Raw genomic sequence first — 25,066 nt, 5'->3', positions numbered from 1 at the left:
CCATTATCGATATAATTTGAACCCAATTCCCCTGTATATAAGCAATATTCTAATCGAAAAGAATCAGTGTGTAAAATACCTCGCTGCAGAGTATCCAAGTTTCAGCCATGCGGCGGCGAGCTTATCTCTTTTGTTTTTATAAGGGATTGCGATGGAGCTGCGAAGCGCCAGTCGGTCTTCGTTCGTTGCCGAGTTAAGTTCACCGCGATTCCACCTCTGATCTGCGGAGCAGGCATCGGTGTGTGGCAGTTTGTTTCAAATTCCGTGCTGCTGGAGATGGAGCGCTGTGTAAATAAATAACTCGCTAAATAGATGAGCAAACCTAAGTCAATAAACCATAAGGTTTCGAATTGAAGACACTTGCAATCGTGTAACGAACGTTGAGTTTGCATTGAGTTCTGGCTGAGGGCAATTAATTCTTCTTAATTGTTTAACAACCGCTCATTAAAAATACGTATCGGAATAAACCAAGTTAAATATATATATTACTAGACCAGGCAGAAGCTAAACCGAATTGGCCAACATGCAGACGGTTATCCAGTAAGTATGGGCACCTCGCCCAAAATTCGATTCCCGTTTTTACTGAACTCCCAATCTCAATACGAATCCAAAGTAGAGTCGCAAAGGCGGTTTCACTATCCATCCTATTCACTTGGCATTCAGCCACATATCCGAGGAGGTTGTGTGTAAAAAGAAAGCTGCGCATGATTATTAAAAACACGTTTTGGGAGGCTTTCAGTGGAGACCCTGGCTTATCATTGGAACTGGGCCCACCGAATCCGAAGCACAGAGAGAAAATGCTATAGTAAATATAAATGGGTAGAGTCAGAGTCTATGGCTCCCAAAATATTCTACAGAGTTCCAGTATACGCAGGTCCAAAACTATCTTTTTTTTATGGCTATTAAATGGCTATGACAATTATAAAACGAAGTCCAGCTCCCGACAATTCTTCATTTGGCTTTGGGTGCATGGATGGACATTTAAAAACGGGTTTCTGTTGGCCGGGGTTCACTGTTCACTTTTGGGTGAATCGAGTTCAGTAAAGTTTCTTTGGAAGTTTCACATACGAGCCTAAGAGATTATGTAGTGCTTTTAAAGCACGATTACTTTGATAAGCAATGATGAACTTAGGGAAAGAGATTGTGCGTGTTTCTGCAGTTGAACTAAGTCGGACGGTCATTAAAATGTAATCGATTTGTTTCCTATTTTATTATTTTTGTGAATTACCTGTTATTAGTATTTTAGCGCAGGGACGTGTAACCGGAATTGGTTTAGGTACATACGTACTACCGGTTCCCACTGCCCACATCTCATTGTTCTCTGCAGTAGAAAACTCTAGGCAAAAACCTGCTATTGTATTGTTAATTGCACCGAGCATGTTCAATGGCTGTGTTTAAGAAGCAAACACAAAATATTTGCTTGAGATAAGAAATGCCAGCCAATTTCGGGATTGACTTAACCAAGCATTGTTTACAAGTTCATTAAAACGTCTGCTCTGTGCCAAAACTTTGGATAATCGAATCCGCATAAACACACCGATTCAACTTATCAGCTGTTAACATCTTGACCGATCAGGTTTTTTACTTATGTTTATTTCGAGTGCAAACAAAAATGTATTTCTTTTTATTATTATGTATTTATTTATTCCAATAGGTGTAGTCGAAAATTAATACACTTTGTTTATGCAAATCTTTCTATGGTAGTTTTGCGTAACCCAAGCTGCTGCCCTTTCTTTAATGGTTCATGGCCTGATCCGCCGTATATGAGTTTCTATCGGTATAAATCATGCGGATTCAATTTTGGACCAAACGTCAGTGAAATGCGTTGCAAAGGCAATGTACGCAAAACGAAGAAGAACCAAACAAAGGCACACCTTTGATAGAATAGCCTATCCGGTTCTACCATTATTTGACTAATACAGAAAGTCTTACTTTTGTTTTTGGATTTTTGGGGAAGACTTAAGTTGAAGCAAAAAAAGAGCTGAAAATTGCTGATTCTCTTGTCAGACTTGGGCTTATGTTTCTTACCGCTCGGCAGCTATTTGCTTAAATTGCATAATTAATTGCACGCAGACCTTAGTGCAACTCCAATTATGGTCAGCACAGTTTTCTTGGCCTTGCGGTTGCGTTTTGTTGGTTTGCCGCGCTGAAGGTGACTTCTGCGGTTAACAGATACTCCATTCCCCTTTGGCATTTACTGACTTTTCCCGCTTTAACAACCAAATAAAGTCGTAGGTTACGCGAGTGCTGAGCTTTTCTGGGCACAAGATCGCCGAATGGGTTTAAAATCTCATCAAGTTGATTCTAAACACAGTTGGTTGGCACTTTCTCTCTGCTTTGATTTTTAATACGACACCCATCGAAATCTTTTGGAGAAAGCGGAATTCATTTGGCGAGAGCGGAATTCCGGAGACATATAGACCTATAGGTTTATTTTTAATCGATCGTGGTTGTGATTGCTGTGATATATTCTTTACAAAAGAATGATTTATATCGTTTTACTTTTTTTGTCGATGCCGATTAAAAATTAGCACGTGTTTAGAAAACCTGTTGGCAACTGTTTACCTGACTTGTTCTTAATAATAAGCCTTTATTATAATGCGTGTTAGCACGTTTTGCTAATCAAAACATCCTTATACCTTTGGCAGTTGAAATCTTCGTTAGCAGTTGTTTGTTAGCAATATAGCCAGTAATTTTTTATTGCTCCAGTGGGAGGGTCTGGCTCGTACTGGGTAATTCTTTTGGCTTCCTTATGAGACGCACGTTGTTCGTTATAAACCAGGTCAGCGACACTCTTAATTCAGAAAGGTTCTCCGTAATTCGGAAAGACGTTGGAGCGTGTAGCTCACGTAATGGTAAGGTATTTTATTCTGCTTTCTTTACTTTGGCGTTCTCGTTCTTCTGGCTTTTATTGTTGTTGATGTTGTCTGCGGCTTATTAGTCATTTAGCGCATAATAAAATTAGAATAATTTGCGTACTTGTCATGCCGATGATTGATCGTCGCAACTCCGGGACTCTAAAGTACTTTGAGTTCAGTTCTTGATGAAATTGGACGTAATTGTTATGCAGTTAATGAGCACAATTAAAATTCGTTTCTTTTTTTTTTTACGTATTTGCATTAAAAAGTGTTTAATTTTGTTATTGATAAGTCAATACCTAAGGTCAAATCGCGAGTTGAAAATTTCGCCGGCGGCCGTAACGGTTGACGCATATAAAATAAGTAAACTTGGGCTAATTCAATGCTGACTTGGGAAAATTTAAATTTGGTTTGGCATGCACGGCGCCGTTCGTAGTAACTGCCTTGCGACAGCAGAAAACTACTGCATTCGGCCTTGCCAGTGTATGCACGCGGCCAATTGAAGCACCCGCCCACCAGTGTGACCCCATCGCTCCTCGCATTCCTGCGGTTTGCGGTTTGCCCTGGCTTTGGTTGTGGCGCCTTGCGTTTCCCGCTTTCCGTTCTTCCGCTTTCCTTCCTGCTCGCAAGCCCATTAAAGGTAGAAAATTAAATGGCATGGCACTGGGCAAATTGCATTGTCGCTGGCTTTTTCTGCCTGCTGCAAATTGCCCTCTTCCTGCTAATAAGTGGGTTTCAACGGTTTGTCGTCGCAGGCTGCAGCTGTTGCTCCGTTCCGGGACTCACCGCCGCCCACTTGGCCAAGATCCATCTCCGTGCCGCAACAAATCCACTTAGGCTAGCCAAGTTCAAGCCCACGAGATAATGCGATTATTGAAATTTATTGGAGCCCTGCCACTGCACTACGGCCTTTGACGACTAAGTTTCCACATCAAGATTTTTGGGAATTTTCACTTGAGATTTTTGATTGAGTAAAAATCCCCCTATTCTATAGGAGATTTGTGATATTTTTATAAACTTAACATTATTTGTTGTGTTTTCATTTCATTTGGACCTTAAAATTAGGGGACAAGTTTTCTTGACAGCATTAGATCGATCCACTTACTAAATATATCTCAGTGACCTCTCAATGACCACACAGACGCACAGAGGACAGTAAGGCTCAGATAAGTAAAATCGCTTATGTGGCAGTTTTAAATTTTCTTTGGGCAATTAAAAGCGCTTATCAACAATTCGGGCAAGTAACGCCTGAAACTTAGTCGCCACCGCCATCGCAACCGTATGTCTCGCTCAAATTAAAATGTATTAGGTAATTGTGTCTGTGGCACAAATTAACACATGAAAGGCAATTTGTCGTAGCACTTTGCTTAGGCATTACGAAAAGCCCAACAGCCGCAAAAACAGTGACTACGAACCAGCCAGTTCCACTGTGTTAGGAACCTCCTAATTAATCGAATAGGGTTTGCCCAGACTTACATGGATCTGATTCACTTTGAACAGCAGTTTTCTTGAGTGATTGGTTAAAAATAGCCATTTGATGGTTAGTTTCCCTATTGACACTGATTTAAGGTGGTAATTTCTGGTTTATTTTTTCTTGGGGAATAAAATGGGTTATGAGCAGTATTTTCTTTTCAAATGTAGTTCACGCCTGATCCTGAACCTGATCCAAGCCAAATTCTTTAACCAGTTTTACAGAGGGGTGTAGGCCACCTATCATCGAAGGTGAATGCTCGTCAATTGGAGAATGGGCTCAAGGGAGGGTATACCATTTTTTGGGCCAAGGAGGGAGATGATGATACTTTAAATGGGCGGAATTTTAATGAAGACAACGGCAAGGGACACCCAACAAAATGAAAAACAATAAAACCCGAAGCCTAAAAATTGCCCAACGTCATTCACACCACAGGTATTAACTCCGGCGCACATGTGCGGTTCATGTGTGCATAGTTCCCCTGTTTAAACGTTTGATTTGTATACCCTTACAGAGGGTATATTGATTTCGTCCGAAAATTGCAACGCGTTAAAGGAGACATTGGCGACCGTATAAAGTATATATATTCTCCACGTTCGTCTGCCTTTCTGTCCATCAGTCTGTTTCCACGCAAACTATAAAGATATCTGCAAGAAACTTACCCAAACGTCTGATTCTTACTATAGCAGATACATAGTACAAAAATCGGAAAGGTCCGGATCGTATAACTACATCATAACGTACTAAAAGAGGTAATCGAAAAGTAAGGGCAAAGATTATAATCTTAAAATTCGTTTTCTTTGAAAATATAAAATTTATTTAATTTTCCAATTTCGGTCGAAATATTAAATGATAATAATAGAAACAATGTCACAGCTTTTTTCTGTTTCTTATCATAAAGTGTTATTATTTGGTATACAAGTTTTCTTTTTTAATTATTAACTGCAAGGGTACGTAGGCTTCGGTCTGCCGGAGTCAACATCCCATCATGTTATTCATTCATTTTTCCGAGGAGGGGGTGACTTATAGGTGGCCAGGAGGGCAATGGCAGAGGAACGCCGCCTGCACTTGACACATTTATTGGGCAACATAGACAAAGGCGAGGCTTCAAACTGGGCGCCCTATTGACACGGTCCCCAGTACCACCCGCTACCTCCTCCACCACCCGCTACCTCCTCCACCAGCCGCCCTGCACCCTACGCCTTTCGCCCACCGTCAACTTGGCCATTACATCACGTTGGCGACACTTGTGCACCAACAGCCGAGAAAGCGAGTGCCCCGCGGCAGCCAATACAGCACGGGTTGAGCACGTCCATCGGAATCCGATTTCGAAACGGAACAGAAGAAACCGGGAAATGACTGTGGTACGATATTGCATCAGCCGAGTAAAGCTACCTCCGATCTGAGTCCCCGGGATTCCGGTGATCCGGCGATCGTGATCTCCGGCTAAAATGCCTCCATGCGCTCACTTAATTGACCAGGATTGTGCTGAGCAACGATCAGTAGTCATATCTCATATTTGGCAGCTCAGAGATTGCGAGTGGGTTATACAACGCGTTGTAACGGAGTGAAAACTTACAAGCTTACTAATTAGTAAGCCGCATTCAATCAAGCAAGTTGAATTCGTGTTTATTCCCAGAACAAGAAAAAGCTAATGTAGTTTCTTTCTCCCATACATGTAGATTTTTCATCCATTATATTAATTAATTTTGAGAGCAGTTAAGTTTAGCTTATCTGTAAAGCACCATAATTATGTTTTTAGATAATTTAACCACTTACAAAAAAATTTCATGTGTCTTAGTTTTAAACTCTATTTCCGGCAGCACTGGATAAGTGCGTTATTTTAGAACCATTCGATAGTTTAGGTATGCCTGCATTCTTTAATTAAGTAATGGTTGATTTTATTTTAGTATTCACATAAATTCCAATTCTGGGAAAAGTGTTAAAATTTATATTTCATGTTATTGGAAACATAACATAATTGTTTCTAAATTTGTAATTTGCTTGCTACATTTGAAAATATCGCAATGTTCGCATCTGTGGTAGGTAATCCAGAACAGTGCACTGAGGTCAGTCTCTCGTGTCGTTCAACTCTGTTAACTCCGAATCATTACGAGCAATTAATCGCTGGCCAAAATGCTTGAACATTTATGGGACTGGTTTGCGATTGACTCTGCTTTAATTTGCGAAATTGCGAAATTCGTTCAAGTTTTAGCCGGCATGTATGTACTGGGCAAGTGGTGCTATTTTTTTTTTCGCAGCTGTATATATTAGATGGCGCTGACATCGTTCATACACTCCGGGTCAAAATATACAACTTTGATTTAGCCTCTTTTTTTGAACTGCTCATTGAACCGACGTAGGAACATGGGTCGCATCCGCTTGGCAAAGTGCAAGTGGCATTAAATGGGAATTCGGTGAGGAGTACCTCGAACACACATATGTACATATTAATCACGAACTGTCCAGTCATTAATATTTTTTGGGGCTTGCGATTCTGTGCCATTTGCTATAGGCGAAACGTTCAGCTAAATTAAACCGGATGATTGATTTAAAGTCGGTGACTAAAGCGTATTTTTCGGGTAAATACTCAAATACTCAGCTATGACATAGTCCGCTGGGAGGGGCCGGTTCGGCTGTGGAATTCCTCCCCCCAGACCCGCCACTTCCAAATAACTATAAACCTATTTATGTGTATATTGGGCGAGATCAAATTTTTACACGGCCAGTGGCTTAATCGCTTGTTAAGCGCATCTTCGCCCTGACCCGAAATACTCGGTTTTAGCTTTATTACGTTAAAACTTTTCACAATAATTGAAGCGTGCAAAAACTCATCACAATGAGAGTATTGTATTTTGCTTCGCTACTGATTTCCCCCAGCTACCACCTCTTTGACCACGGAAATGGGTGGGCTTTTGAAATTATTCTGCCCGAGGCTTCGTGTGTGCGAAACACTCTCGAATCACATTAAACACAAACGCTTAAATGTCGTAACGAGTTGGACGGCCAAAATGATTTTTCAAACTTGTGTGTACAAAATTAAACCAGTTAAACGGCGAAATAACAACAACACAGCTACATGTTTCCAAATCAACTACGATTTGGGCAGGTGGGTCCGGGGGAATCGGAAGTTGGTCAACAATTACATACAACTTATAGCAAGCTTTGGGTTTAAGAATCCATCGATCATATATGGAGGATCTGTCTTTCATAATAATTTTCATCCTTAATGTTAATGTTTAAAACAAAAATGGGTTTAAGTGAACTCACTATCCTTTATTCTCTTATATTTTTTAAATAAACATTAAGTCTAGGAAATAATGCCAAAGTCAAGACTAAATTTAAATGAGTTCAAAGGACGTTTAAGGCTGTGGGTTTATTACTCATAATCATTAAACCATCCGAGATTACTATTTATTTTACGTACGTGCTTCGCTCTGATTAACCGTATCATATTTGTGAAATGCACAGGAACCCCAACTGGTGGCGTCGTCGCAACAAGTTGGAAAGAGGTCTGCTGGTCTCGCTCGGCATCATGCTCGCAGTGATTGCCACCGGGTTCGGGCTCTGGATTAGCGATGCTCTGAGGACGAGCAGTCTCCCGCCGAGTCCCCAGTCCACTGCCCTCCACGGTGACAGCACCACTATCAACAAGGTGCCTACGGTCACCGCCTCAAAGGGCAAGGCGGGCGCCTCGGGCGACGTGTGCCTCAGCCAGGAGTGCATCCACACGGCTTCCACCGTTTTGCGTAAGATGAAGCCGGAGGTGGAGCCGTGCGACAACTTCTACGAGTTCGCCTGCGGCACATACCTTGAGGAGGAGAACATCCCCGACGACAAGGTCTCCATCAGCACCTTCTCCGTGATCTCTGACAAACTGCAGGAGCAGTTGAAGGACATCATTACCGCGGAGCGACCGAAAACGGAGCCGAAGCACTTCCGACTGCCCAACCTGCTTTACAGGGCCTGCATGAACAAAAGTGAGCCACTTAATAGATCATTTTAATTATCTGTAATTTCGATACTATATTTAACTTTTACGCAGCTCTGATCGAGACCCTGGGCCCTGAGCCCATAGCTCGAATGGCCAAGAAGCTGGGCGGCTGGCCGTTAATCACGGGAGAATCTTGGAACGCGGACGACAGCTGGACCTGGCAGGAACAGGTCAAGAAGTTCCGCACCGCCGGATTCAGCATGGACTACATCATTGACTTTTCGATAGGAGTGGATTTGCAGAACAGCACTAAGCGGCTTATAGATGTGAGTTTGTATTTTGAAGTATGTTTATGTGCATTGTTTTACAGTATACAGTATATAATATGATTACAAATATACATCTTAACGAGGAAAGGCAGAAATGACAAGCATTTAACAAAAAAGTGTACTACAAATATTGCAGCCAGTAAGAAACGGCATAGAATTTTTCTTGGTGCCAAATATTTCAGTTATCCGCTAGCAAATAAGGGTCATTGACGTCAGAGGGTTCTCCCTTGCTATAATTTCTGCACTGGTTTTAGGACAAGCAATTCCACCTGCCCGATTAGTTTAACCACCACAAGGGAGTATTGAGTCCGGACTTCCGGCACACGTTGACTCTTCAAAAGCACAATCTTCAGTGCCGAAACCCCTCTTGGTGGTTCTACTATAGAAACATATGTTCGTTTCTCGGCTCTCCTCTGATCAAACATCATTTGATGTATTGTCTTATATACAAGCCGATAACATAAAAGTGGAAAAATTTAACTTCTTTTACGCTAGGGACATCTTTCATCTTTCAAGATAACGGTCCCGAATGAGTAATTTTCAACCATGTGTTTTGGTTGTTTGTTGATTTTTTGTATAGTATGGCGGTGAAAGAGTTCGAAGCTAAGATCAAAAATAAGGAAAAGTGGCAAGGCCCCAACACCATCCTCCTCTTTTACTACTTCTTCTTTAAAAAAAACTAACACCGGCCTCACTATCTCTTTTCTAAATCTCTTTCTAAATGGTATTCTTATAGCCTTTACTTGCATCCCATTTTATTGTGTTTACAGAAACTTGCTTTAATCTGGAGATAGTAAACTCTAAGAAGCTTTGTACACAATGTACGCAGGCGGGAAGGAGGAGCCTTAATTACGTTTAGGTCTACACGTCATATGCGAAAGCTGTCAGTTTCTGATGGTTTATATTAACTGCTTATACATTCCGAATTCTTCTGAAGTCCCAGAATATGTAAAGATAAAGCACAGTAAGCGGTCCGATTAAAACCAATTGGTAGTTCTTGGTGATTTTAATAAACCTCGTAAAACATGGCCTTCAGAAGAATAATAAAATATCCTTCTTTCTAAAACAATACATGTTTTTATTGACGGCTTTTTTGACATTTCGTTGTCGCAAGTTAATCATATTCGAAATTCTCACTGAACCTATGCTTTGTAACAAGTCCTGAAAGAGGGTTTTGTTCATAGTAGCCTTTTTTACTCAAGCTGAAGATCCATATAATATATCATATACTCAAAAACACTTCTTACCCTTCCTCTCTATTTTTGTAAAATACTACGGTTACATCGGATCAGGCAATAGCCGATCTATTTGACCAGTTTTTTTAAACAACATATTCTACATTACCTCATTCTTTCGCGGTATCAAAGTCGAATACTATTTTATTTTTGTCCAACTCTAAGCGAAGGCTCACTGCTTTGCGATCGAAGCCTTGTGCAAGCCTCTACTTAAACTGTTTACCTTATCTCTGGGATCTTCACAGTTCCTCCGTATATGGAAGGAATCCATTGTGATCCGTCTCCATAAAAAAAGTAAAAAATTGCATGCAAGTAATTACAACGGAATCTCTAAATTATAGGCTATCCCTTTTTGAAAATGTTATCACTTCTCTTTTGCAGCACTCTAGTAGATCAATTATATCACCATGGTTTTAGGAAACGCAGATCAACAACCGCTAACATTTTGGCGCTAGCTTCAAACAGATGTCATTTACACTGACTTTAGTAAAACATTCGACTCTGTTTATCATTCCCTTCTATTAAGGAAACTTGATTTATTAGGTTTCCATGTTGATCTTCTAAATTGGATTTAAAGTTATCTGAATGGCAGGACGCAACGGGTCCTATTTAAAAATTCTCTTTTACATATACATATATACATATAGTTTCGGTTGTGTTGAAACGGAACAAGTATTTACCATTTTTATTTCCGTTACGTCCTAAGTAGAAGGGTAGGATGCGGTCGATCCTATAAAGTAAAGAGCTGGTCATATCTGTCTGTCCGTCCATATGTCCGTCTGCCTTGGCCATAGAAGGGTCTTTTTTGTGTTATTTGTCTTGCTCATTGCTACCAATAGCCAAAAACATTTTAGACACGCCCACTCTAAAGCTCACAAGCCGACCAAAACTGTCACGCTCACGCTTTTCTGAAATGTTTTACCTTAATTTATTTGTATTGTCAGAATAAGTAATGTAATAAGGATTTCAATAGGTTAGATGTTTTAATAGGATATCTCCTTAATTTTAAGCTGGACCAGTCCTCTCTGGCCTTGAGTCGCGAGTACCTCGTGAAGGGATTCAATGAGACCCTGGTGACGGCCTACTACGAGTATATGGTAGACATCGCGGTCCTTTTCGGGGCCAATAGGGATTTGGCCAAGACGGAGTTGCTGAGTTCGTTGGAGTTCGAGATCGCCCTTGCCAATGTAAGTAACTGACAAAGATTGAATTCAGGAGTATCAGCACCTTTTTTCGGTAGATCTCCTGGCCCAACGAGAAGCGTCGAAACTCCTCTGAGCTGTACAATCTAAGGACCACCGCGCAGCTTCAGGCTGGATACCCCTACGTGCAGTGGGTGGACTACATGAACGCCCTGCTGCCGGAGGGGCTGAACGTGGCTGAGGACGAGATGATCAACCTGTCGGTGCCCAGCTTCTTTGAGGACCTCGGCAAGCTGCTGGCCAGGACGCCAAAGCGTGTCATCGCCAACTATATGTTCTGGCGCATCCACGGCTTCTCTGTGGGATTTCTGAGTGAGGAGTTCCGCAAGCGGCAGCTGGAGTACGCCACTGCCCTCTCCGGCCGCCAGGAACAGGAGGCTAGATGGAAGGAGTGTGTCGACATCGCCACGAGCAGGTTAGTGGGGGATCCTTACCACCGCATCCCAGGATCAATGTCATAGGGGGGCTTCTATTTCGTATCTCGAATCTCTGCCGTGTTTCTGTATCTTCTTTTGATTTCTTTGTGATTTGCAGCATGGATGAAATATGCGAAGAAGATTTCTATAGGTACTTATTTAGAGAACTGTATTACACGTTTTCTTCAAACAGACCAATTAACACACATATCATGCATTTTCAAAGAACACTCTAAACCGAACCCGCCTGCTCGAACCGATTATTTACTCTTTCTTTGTATAATTCGGTATACGAAAGTTGTTTAAGAACTCATAATTTCGGTTTTAGTTCGAACAAATCCGGGTGAATATAAGCTGCAATTGGAACAGCAAATCGGAACACTAATCGAAAATAATGATAAAGAAATCATAGATTCGTTGTTTTGAATCATAAAATCTATAATATGATCGTTGACAAACAATGAAAAACCTAGAAGAAAGGTGTGCTGAACCTCTAATGTCTATATATTCTTGATAAGGATTACTAGCCGTGTCGATCTCACCATGTCTTTTTTTAATTTATACCCGTTACTCGTAGAGTAACTGCCACGCCCATACTTTTGAAAAATGTGATATTTTTTCACATTCTTGTTTGTCTTGTAATTTCTCTCGATTTGCCATAAATCTTTTTGCCACGCCCACTTTAACGCTTACACACCGCCAAAGACTGTCAGTGTTAAAATTTCTCCCCCGCACTTCCACTAGCTGCGTAACGGGTATCAGATAGTCGGGAAACTCTCTCTTGTTTTTTTTAAATTGTTAGCACGCTCACTTTAAAGCCCACAAGCAGGCCACACTTTTGAAAGAAGTGTTGATTTTTTTATTTTTATGGTTCTTTTTCCAATTTAATTGATATACATAAACTATTTCGGCCACGTCCACAAACCGCCTAAAACTGAGTTCTTTCGTGTTATTATTTGTTTTTCCAATTTCTGGAGATACGACAAACTCTAAAGTCCATTAACCACAAAAGAAGAAGATTTCACGTTGTATATGTCGAAGTGTCGACTTTCCTTTTTGGGTTGCCTTTTTCTTTGTTGGCGTTTTCTAGGGTCATTAAGCAAATAACCCGAATATGTTGATGTTCATGTGTAATATAAACGAGTCAGGAGTCTGTAGAGCATCGTAATAATAATGTGCACTTTTTGTTTTACGCACATTGGGTGCAATTGCCCTCAACGTCCCTAACATTGTTCAAAAGCACATTGTGCACGCAGCATTGCGACCGAATCCAACCAGAGCCCAATCTCCTGTCCCAATATTGTTATTTGCGTTGTGTACATCCACCATTTTAATAACTGCACACCTTCAATCAACAACCTCCAACATCCGACATCACACTGAATCGAAACGCCACCCCGCGCCATCTAATCAATCGGTTATCACATCGAATCCCAGCCTCGGCATTTCCGTGGGATCGCTCTATGTGGGCAAGCACTTCCACAAGGACTCCAAGGCCAACGCCCTGGAGATGGTCAACGAAATCCGCAACGTGTTCAACGACATCCTCGACGAGGTCAACTGGATGGACTCCAAGACAAAGGAGGAGGCCAAGCTAAAGCTGCACAGCATGGCCACCCACATCGGTTATCCGGACGAGATGCTTGACAACGAGAAGCTGGCCGCCTACTACGCCAAGCTCGACATCGATCCCGACAAGTACTTCGAGTCGTTCCTGGGCATGAACATATTCGGCACGGATTACTCCTTCAACAAGCTCCGTTTACCGGTCAACAAGACGGACTGGGTTCGCCACGCCCGCCCGGCGATCGTGAACGCATTCTACTCCTCCTTGGAGAACAGTATTCGTAAGTCCAACTCAAAAATAAATTCGGTGAAGGATTTCCTGAATTTTAAAGAAACCAAAAAATTAAAATAAAAAGATTTTGCAACGCTGAAAGCTGTTTAAAATCTCATAAAATTTAAATTTTTAATTCGTGTACCTCCAGTTTTGATACAGTAAAGCTTTTTAAATCTGTTTCGGTAGTTTTGACAACCAACAGCAACCAGCAATTTCGCTACTACTAACTGTTCTATTCTATAGAATTCCCGGCCGGAATCCTGCAGGGACACTTCTTCAACGCCCAACGTCCAAAGTACATGAACTTTGGCGCAATTGGTTACGTGATTGGTCACGAGATCACCCACGGTTTCGACGACCAGGGTCGCCAGTTCGACGTGAAGGGCAACCTACGGGACTGGTGGCACCCGGACACCCAAAAGGCCTATCTGGCCAAGGCGAAGTGCATTATCGAGCAGTACGGCAACTACACCGAAATGGCCACGGGACTGAACGTAAGTGATTCCGCTCCGGAGGGCAATCCAGGTCTTAACGATCCTCTTCCGGCAGCTGAATGGCATCAACACCCAGGGGGAGAATATCGCCGACAATGGTGGCGTCAAGGAGTCGTACATTGCCTACCGAAGATGGGCTGAGAAGCACGGACCGGAGGCAAAGCTACCCGGATTGGACTACACCCCGGAGCAGATGTTTTGGGTGGCAGCCGGACAGACTTGGTGTGCTAAATACCGCAAAGGTAAGAACATCGTAATACCTACTCAGGGTATTATACAATAGGAACCACCTATATTTGGGTTTTATTAAGATCATAATCCATTTTAATCAAATCTGTATTTATTATTATTTTAGAATCTCTCAAGATGCGTATTACTACCGGAGTGCATTCGCCATCCGAGTTCCGAGTCCTTGGGTCACTCAGCAACATGAAGGACTTCGCCAAGGACTTCCAGTGTCCGGAGGGCTCGCCCATGAATCCGGTCCAAAAGTGCGAAGTTTGGTAGGACCTGCTCCGGCAGTGACTACATGGTATTGTATCCGCCGCGACACTATTTGCTAATCGCAAGTAGAAATACATATACAATACCAAGCGTATTTATGCTAAGTGCGCATTATGTAAAAATCGTATTTAATAAAAAATGTGTTTATATGTAAGAATTTCGACAATATTTACCGCGTCTTGTAATAACTTTTCTCATTTTATTTTCACTTTACTGTCGGACTTTAAAATCAAAAACTGCATCCCCTCGCTGCAGACTAAGGCGATGAGATATTTTCATTTAAGTATTTTGGAGCAGAGACAAAAAATTGGGCATACTCAAACAGACCCCGTGGAACTCCGTATAATAACCGGGCAGATCACCCAATTTGGCCTTTTGAATATTCCTACCGGTCACCAGTAAACTGAACAATGTTTCCGTTTATTGCGACAGCCCAGATACTTTAAGAAATTTTGTTAGGCTATTTAAATTAAATTTTTGCTTTGTGTCTTGTTTTGTTTAAGTTTTTAATGCACTAAAAAATTATATCATTAATTATTAGTTGATCTACTTATATTATCTACATTCCCAAATTTAATGTTTACATCCATTACTCGTAGATTCGTTGAAAAGTATGTAACAGGCAGAAGGGAGCGTTTCTGACCATATAAAGTATACATTGTTGATCAGGATCAATAGCCGACTCGATCTGGCCATGTCCGACTGTCTATCTGTCTGTATTAACGCTGAGATCTCAGGAACTATAAAAGCCAGAAAGTTGAGATTCAGCATGCAGACTCCAGAGACATAGACATAGTTTGTTGACCCATGTTGCCACGCCTGCATTAACGCCCACATACCGCCAAAAACTGCCACGCCCACACTTTTTAAAAAAAGTTTTTGATATTAGTTTTGTAAATTGTTATCGATATACCAAAATACTTCTTGCCACGCCCACTTCAACGTCCACAAACCGCAAAAATCTGTCAGTGTTGACATTTCTCTTTCGCACTTAAACTTGCTGAGTAACGGGTATCAGATAGACGGGAAACTCGACTATAGCGATCTCGCTTGTTTTATTATATTTTCTTAATCAGGATCACTAGCAGAATCGATCTGTTCACGTCTGTCTGTCAGTATGAACGATGTGATCTTGGTAACTATTAAAGCTAGGAAGTTCAAATCAAGCATACAAATTCTTGTGAAGCGGACGCAGAAGATTACCACGCACATTCTAACACCCACAAACAGAATACAAGTCAATTTAAAAAATGTTTTATTTTGCAATCCTTTTTTGCTAATTTTTAAATAAACAAACAGCAAATTTCTAGTTAGAATCGTGGTGCCAAAACCACACAGGGCAGTTTTGTTCATGACATAGTGTAAAACAAGTTTAACATTCATAATCAAATTCATTAACATTTAATTATTAAATTCAAATTTAAATAAAATATTCAATAAACTAACGCTTGCCACCGAATTCCATCGATACATCGTATTGCCGATATCGATAAGCAACACCCGGCACCATCGATAGCTCCAAAGGCCATCACCCGACACCCGCACTATCGATTGGCCTTTTTCTTGCATCCCTAAAACATACGCTCAGCGTGGCTGAATAGAAATTTTTACGGAAATTCCCCCTGCAAATCTACGCCAGCAGAAGTTACCATGTCGGCCCTTAATCTGACCGTGCGCGTGCACCCGGTGGTGCTCTTCCAGGTGGTGGACGCCTTCGAGCGGCGAAACGCGGACTCGCACCGTGTCATCGGCACCCTGCTCGGCTCTGTGGACAAAGGTGTGGTGGAGGTTACCAACTGTTTTTGTGTGCCGCACAAGGAACACGACGATCAGGTGGAGGCAGAACTGAGCTACGCCTTGGACATGTACGACCTCAACCGCAAGGTGAACTCCAACGAGAGCGTGGTGGGTTGGTGGGCAACCGGAAACGACGTGACCAATCACAGCTCGGTAATCCACGAGTACTACGCCCGCGAATGCAACAACCCGGTGCATCTCACCGTGGACACCTCGCTCCAGGGCGGAAGGATGGGCCTGCGCGCCTACGTCTGCATTCAACTGGGAGTGCCCGGCGGCAAGAGCGGCTGCATGTTCACGCCCATTCCAGTCGAGCTGACCAGCTACGAGCCGGAGACATTTGGACTCAAGCTGCTCCAGAAGACCGTCGGCGTTTCGCCCGCCCACCGTCCCAAGACCGTGCCGCCTATGCTAGACCTGGCCCAAATCTCGGAGGCCTCCACAAAACTTCAGTCCCTGCTGGACTTAATTCTTAAGTACGTTGACGACGTGATCGCCCACAAGGTGACGCCCGACAACGCCGTCGGCCGACAGTTGTTAGACCTTATCCACTCCGTGCCGCATATGACCCATGAGCAGTTTACCCAAATGTTCAACGCCAACGTGCGCAACCTTCTGCTGGTCATCACGCTCTCCCAACTCATCAAAACTCAGCTGCAGCTCAACGAAAAGCTCACCTTTCTGCCCGCCGCCTAAACCGAGGGCTGTTATTGAAGTGGTGATATCTACTAAGGGCGCAATTGTAAATGGATTCTTTTTTATTAATGGGTCTACGTAATAAAGTGCTCGGATCGCAAAAAAAAAAAAAAAACTCTTATAAATTAAACTGGTCAGAATGCCATTCCATACTAGACAAAATTATAAGTTAAAGGAAAATCAGCATAAAAGCAGTGACACCCCGACACTCAATGATCATTAGCGTTTGTAGGAGCATTCGATTCCACCAAAGTCTCGTACAACAACACATTACCAGGAACAAAAAAATAAATTAAAATTAAGCAGCAAACTGCGCATAACACAAATGTCATGGCTTTTGTGTGGGCTCTACTGTTCTATAGGGTTTGTAGGGAGTCGCATCGGTGCTGAGTTTATTGTAAAAATGGTACATGTGTATTTGTATTTATTATTTTAGTGATTGCGAGGTGCGGGCTTGGTAGTTTTGGGCGGCAATATAGTAGGCGGGGCGTCAAGGTTGCAAACATGCGTCTGTCTCTGCAATCTACATGCGTAATCGCAGCATTTTAACTTTTGAAGTTCCTGAGATCTCGACGTTCATACGGACATGGTAGATCGACTTGGCTGGTAATTCTGATCAATATTACAAGTAACTCTACGAATAAAGGTTTTTTTTAAATTATGTTTTGTGACTTTTTTATGACGTATTTAAATATATGCATACTTTTTGTCGAAATTTAATTATCAGAATGCGCAGATTAATTTTACAATTATTTTTATTTATTTAAATCTATTTGCGCCGGAATGAACATAACCGGACGAAGAAAAGTTAGAGTATGGTACAAAGAGCAATAACTAGATTACACTAAGAAGTTATTTAGGAATAACGCCTAGAAAATAATACGGGTAAAGATCAGTGGGGTGTGTCCTCTTCAGAAGTCGGAGGGGAAGAGGACTGGCCAGTTTGGGTATGTTGCCATCCTGTCTGCGTATCGGCTGCTGTGAAGGTTGATCTAATGACCCATCAGAGTTATCCGGAGATCCCTTAGGATAGCGTTTCTGCTAATCAGACCAATTTCGTTCCAAATGAGCAAGCCGGTGCTCAAAATTATTTCGCCACGGGCTCAAGAGCTATCCCTTCTTGGCACTGCCGTAATCAATATTTCCCATCTTGGCACAACTTTAGGGCACGCGCCCTGATCGACTCCGGATCAGAGGCGACATTCATAACCGAGCGACTGTTCAATCTAATTAGATTGCCATTCCAGGTGGTTCAAGCCCAAGTCTCAGGCTTAAACCAAACAGTAGCCGCTCAGTCCAAGAAGCTCTGCAGTTTCACCATCCGTTCTCCGACTAGGCCCGCGTTGCAGTTGGAGACGACGGCATATGTCCTCCCTCAACTAGCCGGAAATCTGCCTTCCTACTCAATTCCGCAAAATTTCCTTCGGGATCTTCCCGATTTTCCACTGGCGGATCCAAAATTTTATGAGAGCGCACAAATAGATGTCCTTATCGGAGCCGACATTCTGCCTTCGGTGCTTCTGAGTGGAGCAAAAACCAACATCTGTGGCTCTCTCTTTGGGCAAGAGACCATTTTCGGCGGGGTACTAACTGGGCCAGTGTCAGCCTCAGCACAAAGCAGAATTTCCTCCTTTTCGACGCAGATCTCCCACGCGTACGATAATTCACTGGACAAACTACTCACAAAACTTTGGGAGGTGGAGAATATACCAACAATGTTGGTAAAAGAATCCGATTCCATGTGCGAGAAAAATTTCCTTCAAACGACCACGAGAAACGAGTGCGGCAAATATGTTGTTACTCTGCCTTTTCACGACCCAGAACATATAGGTTCCGGGCTAGGGCATTCCAGGTCTTTCGCGTTGGCTCAGTTTTAAAGAAATGAGCAGCGTCTAAAAAGAGATGAGGCCTTAAAAGCGAAATACGATTCGGTGATCCAGGAATATCTCGACTTAAAGCACATGCGACAAGTTCTTCCTACCCATGATTACAACGCCTATTATATGCCACATCACGCCGTCTTAAAACCGGAGAGCGTAACTACTAAACTCCGTGTAGTATTCAATGCCTCTAGCCCTTCATCGAATGGTACCAGTTTAAATTATATCCTTCATGCTGGCCCTGTCTTACAGTCCGACTTGACCATTCACACTCCATTCCAACGAATACTTTTTCGAAACAATAGAGGGGAAATCAGAGATTACGAATTGAAAACAGTAACCTTTAGAGTCAATTGCGCGCCTTTCCTGCCCATCCGAGTACTGCAGCAGCTAGCAGCTGACGTAGAACTCAGCCATCCAAAAGCAAGCAATATCATTTGAAATTTCATGTATGTGGATAATGTTCTAGCCGGAGCGGACTCCACGGAAGAAGCTCAGCTCATGGTGCAAGAGCTCCGAGACGCTCTGAATTCCGCCGGATTTCCATTGACGAAATGGATCTCCAACCAAAATGAAGTTTTAGCGGCCATTCAGAGCGACCATCTAGTAAATACTGATTTTCTCGAGATCGATGCAGAAAGCACTGCCAAAACCCTCGGTATTGACTGGACGGCAACCTCCGACGAATTCTTCTTCGTTCCGCCAGAGTTGGCTATTGAAACGTCCTTTACAAAACGCCAAGTCCTGTCCCAAATTGCCAAATTGTTTGACCCTGCAGGCTGGTTAGCGCCGTTTATCGTTCAAGTTACATTTTAATGCAGGAGATTTGCCTGGGTGGGACGAAAACATTCCAAATGAGCTTTTTCAGCGATGGCTTAATTTTCTTCAAAGTTATTCGGTTTTAGAGCAGATACGCATTCCACGCTGGCTCTCGTTTCATCCAGATTTCAAGGTCGAGCATCATGGCTTTTGCGATGCATCGCAAAAGGCTTATGGGGCGGCAATATATGTCCGCGTAGAAGTGGGCAGCACCATTATGGTGCTACTCCTAACCGCGAAAACCCGGGTAGCACCAGTCAAGACGGTTTCGCTCCCAAGATTGGAGCTGTGCGAAGCGTTATTGCTTTCCGAAATGGCTGCAGCCATCATTCCGCAGATGCCTACGATTAACTCCGAACTTTACTGCTGGACGGACTCCACAATAGTGCTTGCATCGTTAAGCAAGCCAGCGTGCCAGTGGACCACATTTGTAGCCAATAGGGTGACAAAGATCGCCCAGGCCACAAAAACAGAGAATTGGTCTCATGTTCGATCTGAGCATAATCCAGCAGACCTGGCACGGACCGACTTGGTTGCAAAATCCACGCAACCAATGGCCAACTCAAGTCGACAACGCTCCGGTGACCGACCTGGAGAAGCGTGCTCTGAAAGTCCATCTCGCAAAAGTTGTTGGCACGTTTTTCCAAGCTTGAGAAAGCTCTACGGGTCCTTGCTTATGTTCATCGCTTCATACAGCGGTGCAGGAAGCAGACATCTCCATCTGATGTGCATTTGCTGGCCACTGAAATCGCCGCCGCCGAGCGGTTCCTAATTTCGAACACTCAGCGCAGAGAATTCCCTGTGGAATATCACTGCCTAAGTGAAAAGCGTCCAGTGCCAAGTTCAAGTTCCATCCTAAGCATGAACCCGTTTCTAGATCCGCAAGGACTGATCAGGGCGTGCGGCCGTGTGGCGGCTTCCGAAAGCCTTCAATACAATGAACGGCATCCAGTGATTCTTCCGTATAACTGCCTGCTTTCTCGCCTCCTTGCGAAATTCACACATCGCATAACTCTCCATGGTGGTAACCAGTAAATGGTGCGCCTTATCCGGTCGAAATACTGGATTCCGAGAATTAAGAACCTGATGAAAGCAGTAGTAAATTCGTGCAAAGTATGTGTGATCCACAAAAAGCGGTTGCAAAGCCAACTGATGGGTGTCCTGCCCAAAGAAAGAGCATCGTTCTCTCGACCATTCACGTATACTGGCATGGATTACGCCGGTCCGTTCGATATAAAGAACTATACGGGAAGAGCATGTCTTATTTCAAAGGGGTATGTGTTAGTTTTTGTTTGTTTCTCCACCAACGCCATCCATTTAGAGCCTACATCTGACTTAATGACCGAAAAGTTTCTTGCCGCTTTCGCACGTTTTGTATCCAGAAGAGGGTGTCCACGTCAAGTCCAGTCAGACAATGGCAAAACCTTTGTTGGCGCTGCCACCCTGCTTTCCCGCGATTTCCTTCAAGCCGTAAAAGAGTCGGTGACGAATGCCTATAGTCATCAGAGATGCAATGGCAATTTATTTATCCGGGGGCACCCCAAATGGGAGGCCTTTGGGAAGAAGGCGTAACAAGTTTTAAGACGCTATTTTACAAATGCACTACCACACGAAAGTACACGTTCGAAGAGCTCTCCACGCTCTTGGCAAAAATAGAAGCGTGCCTTAACTCCAGGCCGCTCTCTCCTATGTCTGAGGATCCGACAGATTTGCTGGCTCTGACGCCAGGTCATTTCCTTGTCGGGGGACCCCTTATGTCCACGGTGGAACCCGAAGTAAAGGGAGAAACGAAATCCATTCTTAATCGGTGGCAGCATTTGAAGGCTCTCCATCAGCAGTTCCGTGTGCGATAGAAAGAAGAGTACCTTAAAGAACTCCACAAGCGCACTAAATGGCAGGCCCCGTCCAAAAATCTCTGCATCGATGACATGGTCGTCATCAAGGACGGCAACTTACACTCTAATGAGTGGCGGCTCGGCAGAATTGAGTCTGTCTTCCCAGGAGCCGACGGCAACGTCCGTAGTAGTAAATATCCGTACTGCACGTGGAGTTGTTAAACATCCAGTGGCAAAAGTGGTGCTTTTGCCGACGGAGTCTTCCGAAGTTGTAGTTCACTAGCACTAATCATCCATTCTTTTTCATTTCGTTTTCGATCTCCTTTCGCCATTCAACTACCCGCAGCATGGCCCCTCGTCAAAGAAACGAACGCAGTGCTCGTGCCTTGAAAAGCAGACGTACCCGAGGTATTCAATCCTACCGTTGCCGAGTCTGCCGCGGTATCCATCCTCTTCGGAAGTGCGCGGGGTTCCTAAAGCGCAGCGCTGAAAAGCGTCTGCGAGCAGTTCAAGTCTCAGGCTTAAACCAAACAGTAGCCGCTCAGTCCAAGAAGCTCTGCAGTTTCACCATCCGTTCTCCGACTAGGCCCGCGTTGCAGTTGGAGACGACGGCATATGTCCTCCCTCAACTAGCCGGAAATCTGCCTTCCTACTCAATTCCGCAAAATTTCCTTCGGGATCTTCCCGATTTTCCACTGGCGGATCCAAAATTTTATGAGAGCGCACAAATAGATGTCCTTATCGGATCCGACATTCTGCCTTCGGTGCTTCTGAGTGGAGCAAAAACCAACATCTGTGGCTCTCTCTTTGGGCAAGAGACCATTTTCGGCGGGGTACTAACTGGGCCAGTGTCAGCCTCAGCACAAAGCAGAATTTCCTCCTTTTCGACGCAGATCTCCCACGCGTACGATAATTCACTGGACAAACTACTCACAAAACTTTGGGAGGTGGAGAATATACCAACAATGTTGGTAAAAGAATCCGATTCCATGTGCGAGAAAAATTTCCTTCAAACGACCACGAGAAACGAGTGCGGCAAATATGTTGTTACTCTGCCTTTTCACGACCCAGAACATATAGGTTCCGGGCTAGGGCATTCCAGGTCTTTCGCGTTGGCTCAGTTTTAAAGAAATGAGCAGCGTCTAAAAAGAGATGAGGCCTTAAAAGCGAAATACGATTCGGTGATCCAGGAATATCTCGACTTAAAGCACATGCGACAAGTTCTTCCTACCCATGATTACAACGCCTATTATATGCCACATCACGCCGTCTTAAAACCGGAGAGCGTAACTACTAAACTCCGTGTAGTATTCAATGCCTCTAGCCCTTCATCGAATGGTACCAGTTTAAATTATATCCTTCATGCTGGCCCTGTCTTACAGTCCGACTTGACCATTCACACTCCATTCCAACGAATACTTTTTCGAAACAATAGAGGGGAAATCAGAGATTACGAATTGAAAACAGTAACCTTTAGAGTCAATTGCGCGCCTTTCCTGCCCATCCGAGTACTGCAGCAGCTAGCAGCTGACGTAGAACTCAGCCATCCAAAAGCAAGCAATATCATTTGAAATTTCATGTATGTGGATAATGTTCTAGCCGGAGCGGACTCCACGGAAGAAGCTCAGCTCATGGTGCAAGAGCTCCGAGACGCTCTGAATTCCGCCGGATTTCCATTGACGAAATGGATCTCCAACCAAAATGAAGTTTTAGCGGCCATTCAGAGCGACCATCTAGTAAATACTGATTTTCTCGAGATCGATGCAGAAAGCACTGCCAAAACCCTCGGTATTGACTGGACGGCAACCTCCGACGAATTCTTCTTCGTTCCGCCAGAGTTGGCTATTGAAACGTCCTTTACAAAACGCCAAGTCCTGTCCCAAATTGCCAAATTGTTTGACCCTGCAGGCTGGTTAGCGCCGTTTATCGTTCAAGTTACATTTTAATGCAGGAGATTTGCCTGGGTGGGACGAAAACATTCCAAATGAGCTTTTTCAGCGATGGCTTAATTTTCTTCAAAGTTATTCGGTTTTAGAGCAGATACGCATTCCACGCTGGCTCTCGTTTCATCCAGATTTCAAGGTCGAGCATCATGGCTTTTGCGATGCATCGCAAAAGGCTTATGGGGCGGCAATATATGTCCGCGTAGAAGTGGGCAGCACCATTATGGTGCTACTCCTAACCGCGAAAACCCGGGTAGCACCAGTCAAGACGGTTTCGCTCCCAAGATTGGAGCTGTGCGAAGCGTTATTGCTTTCCGAAATGGCTGCAGCCATCATTCCGCAGATGCCTACGATTAACTCCGAACTTTACTGCTGGACGGACTCCACAATAGTGCTTGCATCGTTAAGCAAGCCAGCGTGCCAGTGGACCACATTTGTAGCCAATAGGGTGACAAAGATCGCCCAGGCCACAAAAACAGAGAATTGGTCTCATGTTCGATCTGAGCATAATCCAGCAGACCTGGCACGGACCGACTTGGTTGCAAAATCCACGCAACCAATGGCCAACTCAAGTCGACAACGCTCCGGTGACCGACCTGGAGAAGCGTGCTCTGAAAGTCCATCTCGCAAAAGTTGTTGGCACGTTTTTCCAAGCTTGAGAAAGCTCTACGGGTCCTTGCTTATGTTCATCGCTTCATACAGCGGTGCAGGAAGCAGACATCTCCATCTGATGTGCATTTGCTGGCCACTGAAATCGCCGCCGCCGAGCGGTTCCTAATTTCGAACACTCAGCGCAGAGAATTCCCTGTGGAATATCACTGCCTAAGTGAAAAGCGTCCAGTGCCAAGTTCAAGTTCCATCCTAAGCATGAACCCGTTTCTAGATCCGCAAGGACTGATCAGGGCGTGCGGCCGTGTGGCGGCTTCCGAAAGCCTTCAATACAATGAACGGCATCCAGTGATTCTTCCGTATAACTGCCTGCTTTCTCGCCTCCTTGCGAAATTCACACATCGCATAACTCTCCATGGTGGTAACCAGTAAATGGTGCGCCTTATCCGGTCGAAATACTGGATTCCGAGAATTAAGAACCTGATGAAAGCAGTAGTAAATTCGTGCAAAGTATGTGTGATCCACAAAAAGCGGTTGCAAAGCCAACTGATGGGTGTCCTGCCCAAAGAAAGAGCATCGTTCTCTCGACCATTCACGTATACTGGCATGGATTACGCCGGTCCGTTCGATATAAAGAACTATACGGGAAGAGCATGTCTTATTTCAAAGGGGTATGTGTTAGTTTTTGTTTGTTTCTCCACCAACGCCATCCATTTAGAGCCTACATCTGACTTAATGACCGAAAAGTTTCTTGCCGCTTTCGCACGTTTTGTATCCAGAAGAGGGTGTCCACGTCAAGTCCAGTCAGACAATGGCAAAACCTTTGTTGGCGCTGCCACCCTGCTTTCCCGCGATTTCCTTCAAGCCGTAAAAGAGTCGGTGACGAATGCCTATAGTCATCAGAGATGCAATGGCAATTTATTTATCCGGGGGCACCCCAAATGGGAGGCCTTTGGGAAGAAGGCGTAACAAGTTTTAAGACGCTATTTTACAAATGCACTACCACACGAAAGTACACGTTCGAAGAGCTCTCCACGCTCTTGGCAAAAATAGAAGCGTGCCTTAACTCCAGGCCGCTCTCTCCTATGTCTGAGGATCCGACAGATTTGCTGGCTCTGACGCCAGGTCATTTCCTTGTCGGGGGACCCCTTATGTCCACGGTGGAACCCGAAGTAAAGGGAGAAACGAAATCCATTCTTAATCG

The 25,066-nt window shown here is 43.8% G+C and overlaps 2 protein-coding genes across 3 annotated transcripts; both read left to right on the top strand.

The window, feature by feature from the left end:
- Positions 1–161: 161 nt before the first annotated feature.
- Positions 162–14,451, top strand: LOC122618788 (neprilysin-2). 2 transcript variants are annotated; one of them, XM_043795352.1, is made up of 10 exons: positions 162–540; positions 7,801–8,309; positions 8,375–8,589; positions 10,838–11,014; positions 11,068–11,444; positions 11,564–11,596; positions 12,883–13,292; positions 13,529–13,779; positions 13,835–14,021; positions 14,135–14,451. In XM_043795352.1, exons 1-10 carry the CDS (start codon positions 524–526, stop codon positions 14,284–14,286), a joined length of 2,328 nt encoding a protein of 775 aa, XP_043651287.1. In that variant the 5' UTR covers positions 162–523; the 3' UTR covers positions 14,287–14,451. The 2 variants fall into 2 exon arrangements, with proteins under 2 accessions (XP_043651287.1, XP_043651288.1); XM_043795353.1 differs by lacking the exon at positions 11,564–11,596 and having other exon boundaries at positions 163–540.
- A 1,371-nt stretch (positions 14,452–15,822) lies between these two features.
- LOC122620610 (eukaryotic translation initiation factor 3 subunit F-1) lies at positions 15,823–17,102 on the top strand. The gene has a single exon (XM_043798168.1). The coding sequence runs from the start codon at positions 15,934–15,936 to the stop codon at positions 16,774–16,776; it is 843 nt and encodes a 280-aa protein (XP_043654103.1). The 5' UTR covers positions 15,823–15,933; the 3' UTR covers positions 16,777–17,102.
- The last annotated feature ends 7,964 nt before the right edge of the window (positions 17,103–25,066 follow it).

Source organism: Drosophila teissieri, chromosome 3R (assembly GCF_016746235.2).
Source record: "Drosophila teissieri strain GT53w chromosome 3R, Prin_Dtei_1.1, whole genome shotgun sequence".
Taxonomy (NCBI): domain Eukaryota; kingdom Metazoa; phylum Arthropoda; class Insecta; order Diptera; family Drosophilidae; genus Drosophila; species Drosophila teissieri.
Note: the sequence above shows the minus strand (reverse complement) of the source record. Positions and strands in the feature narration are given on the sequence as shown.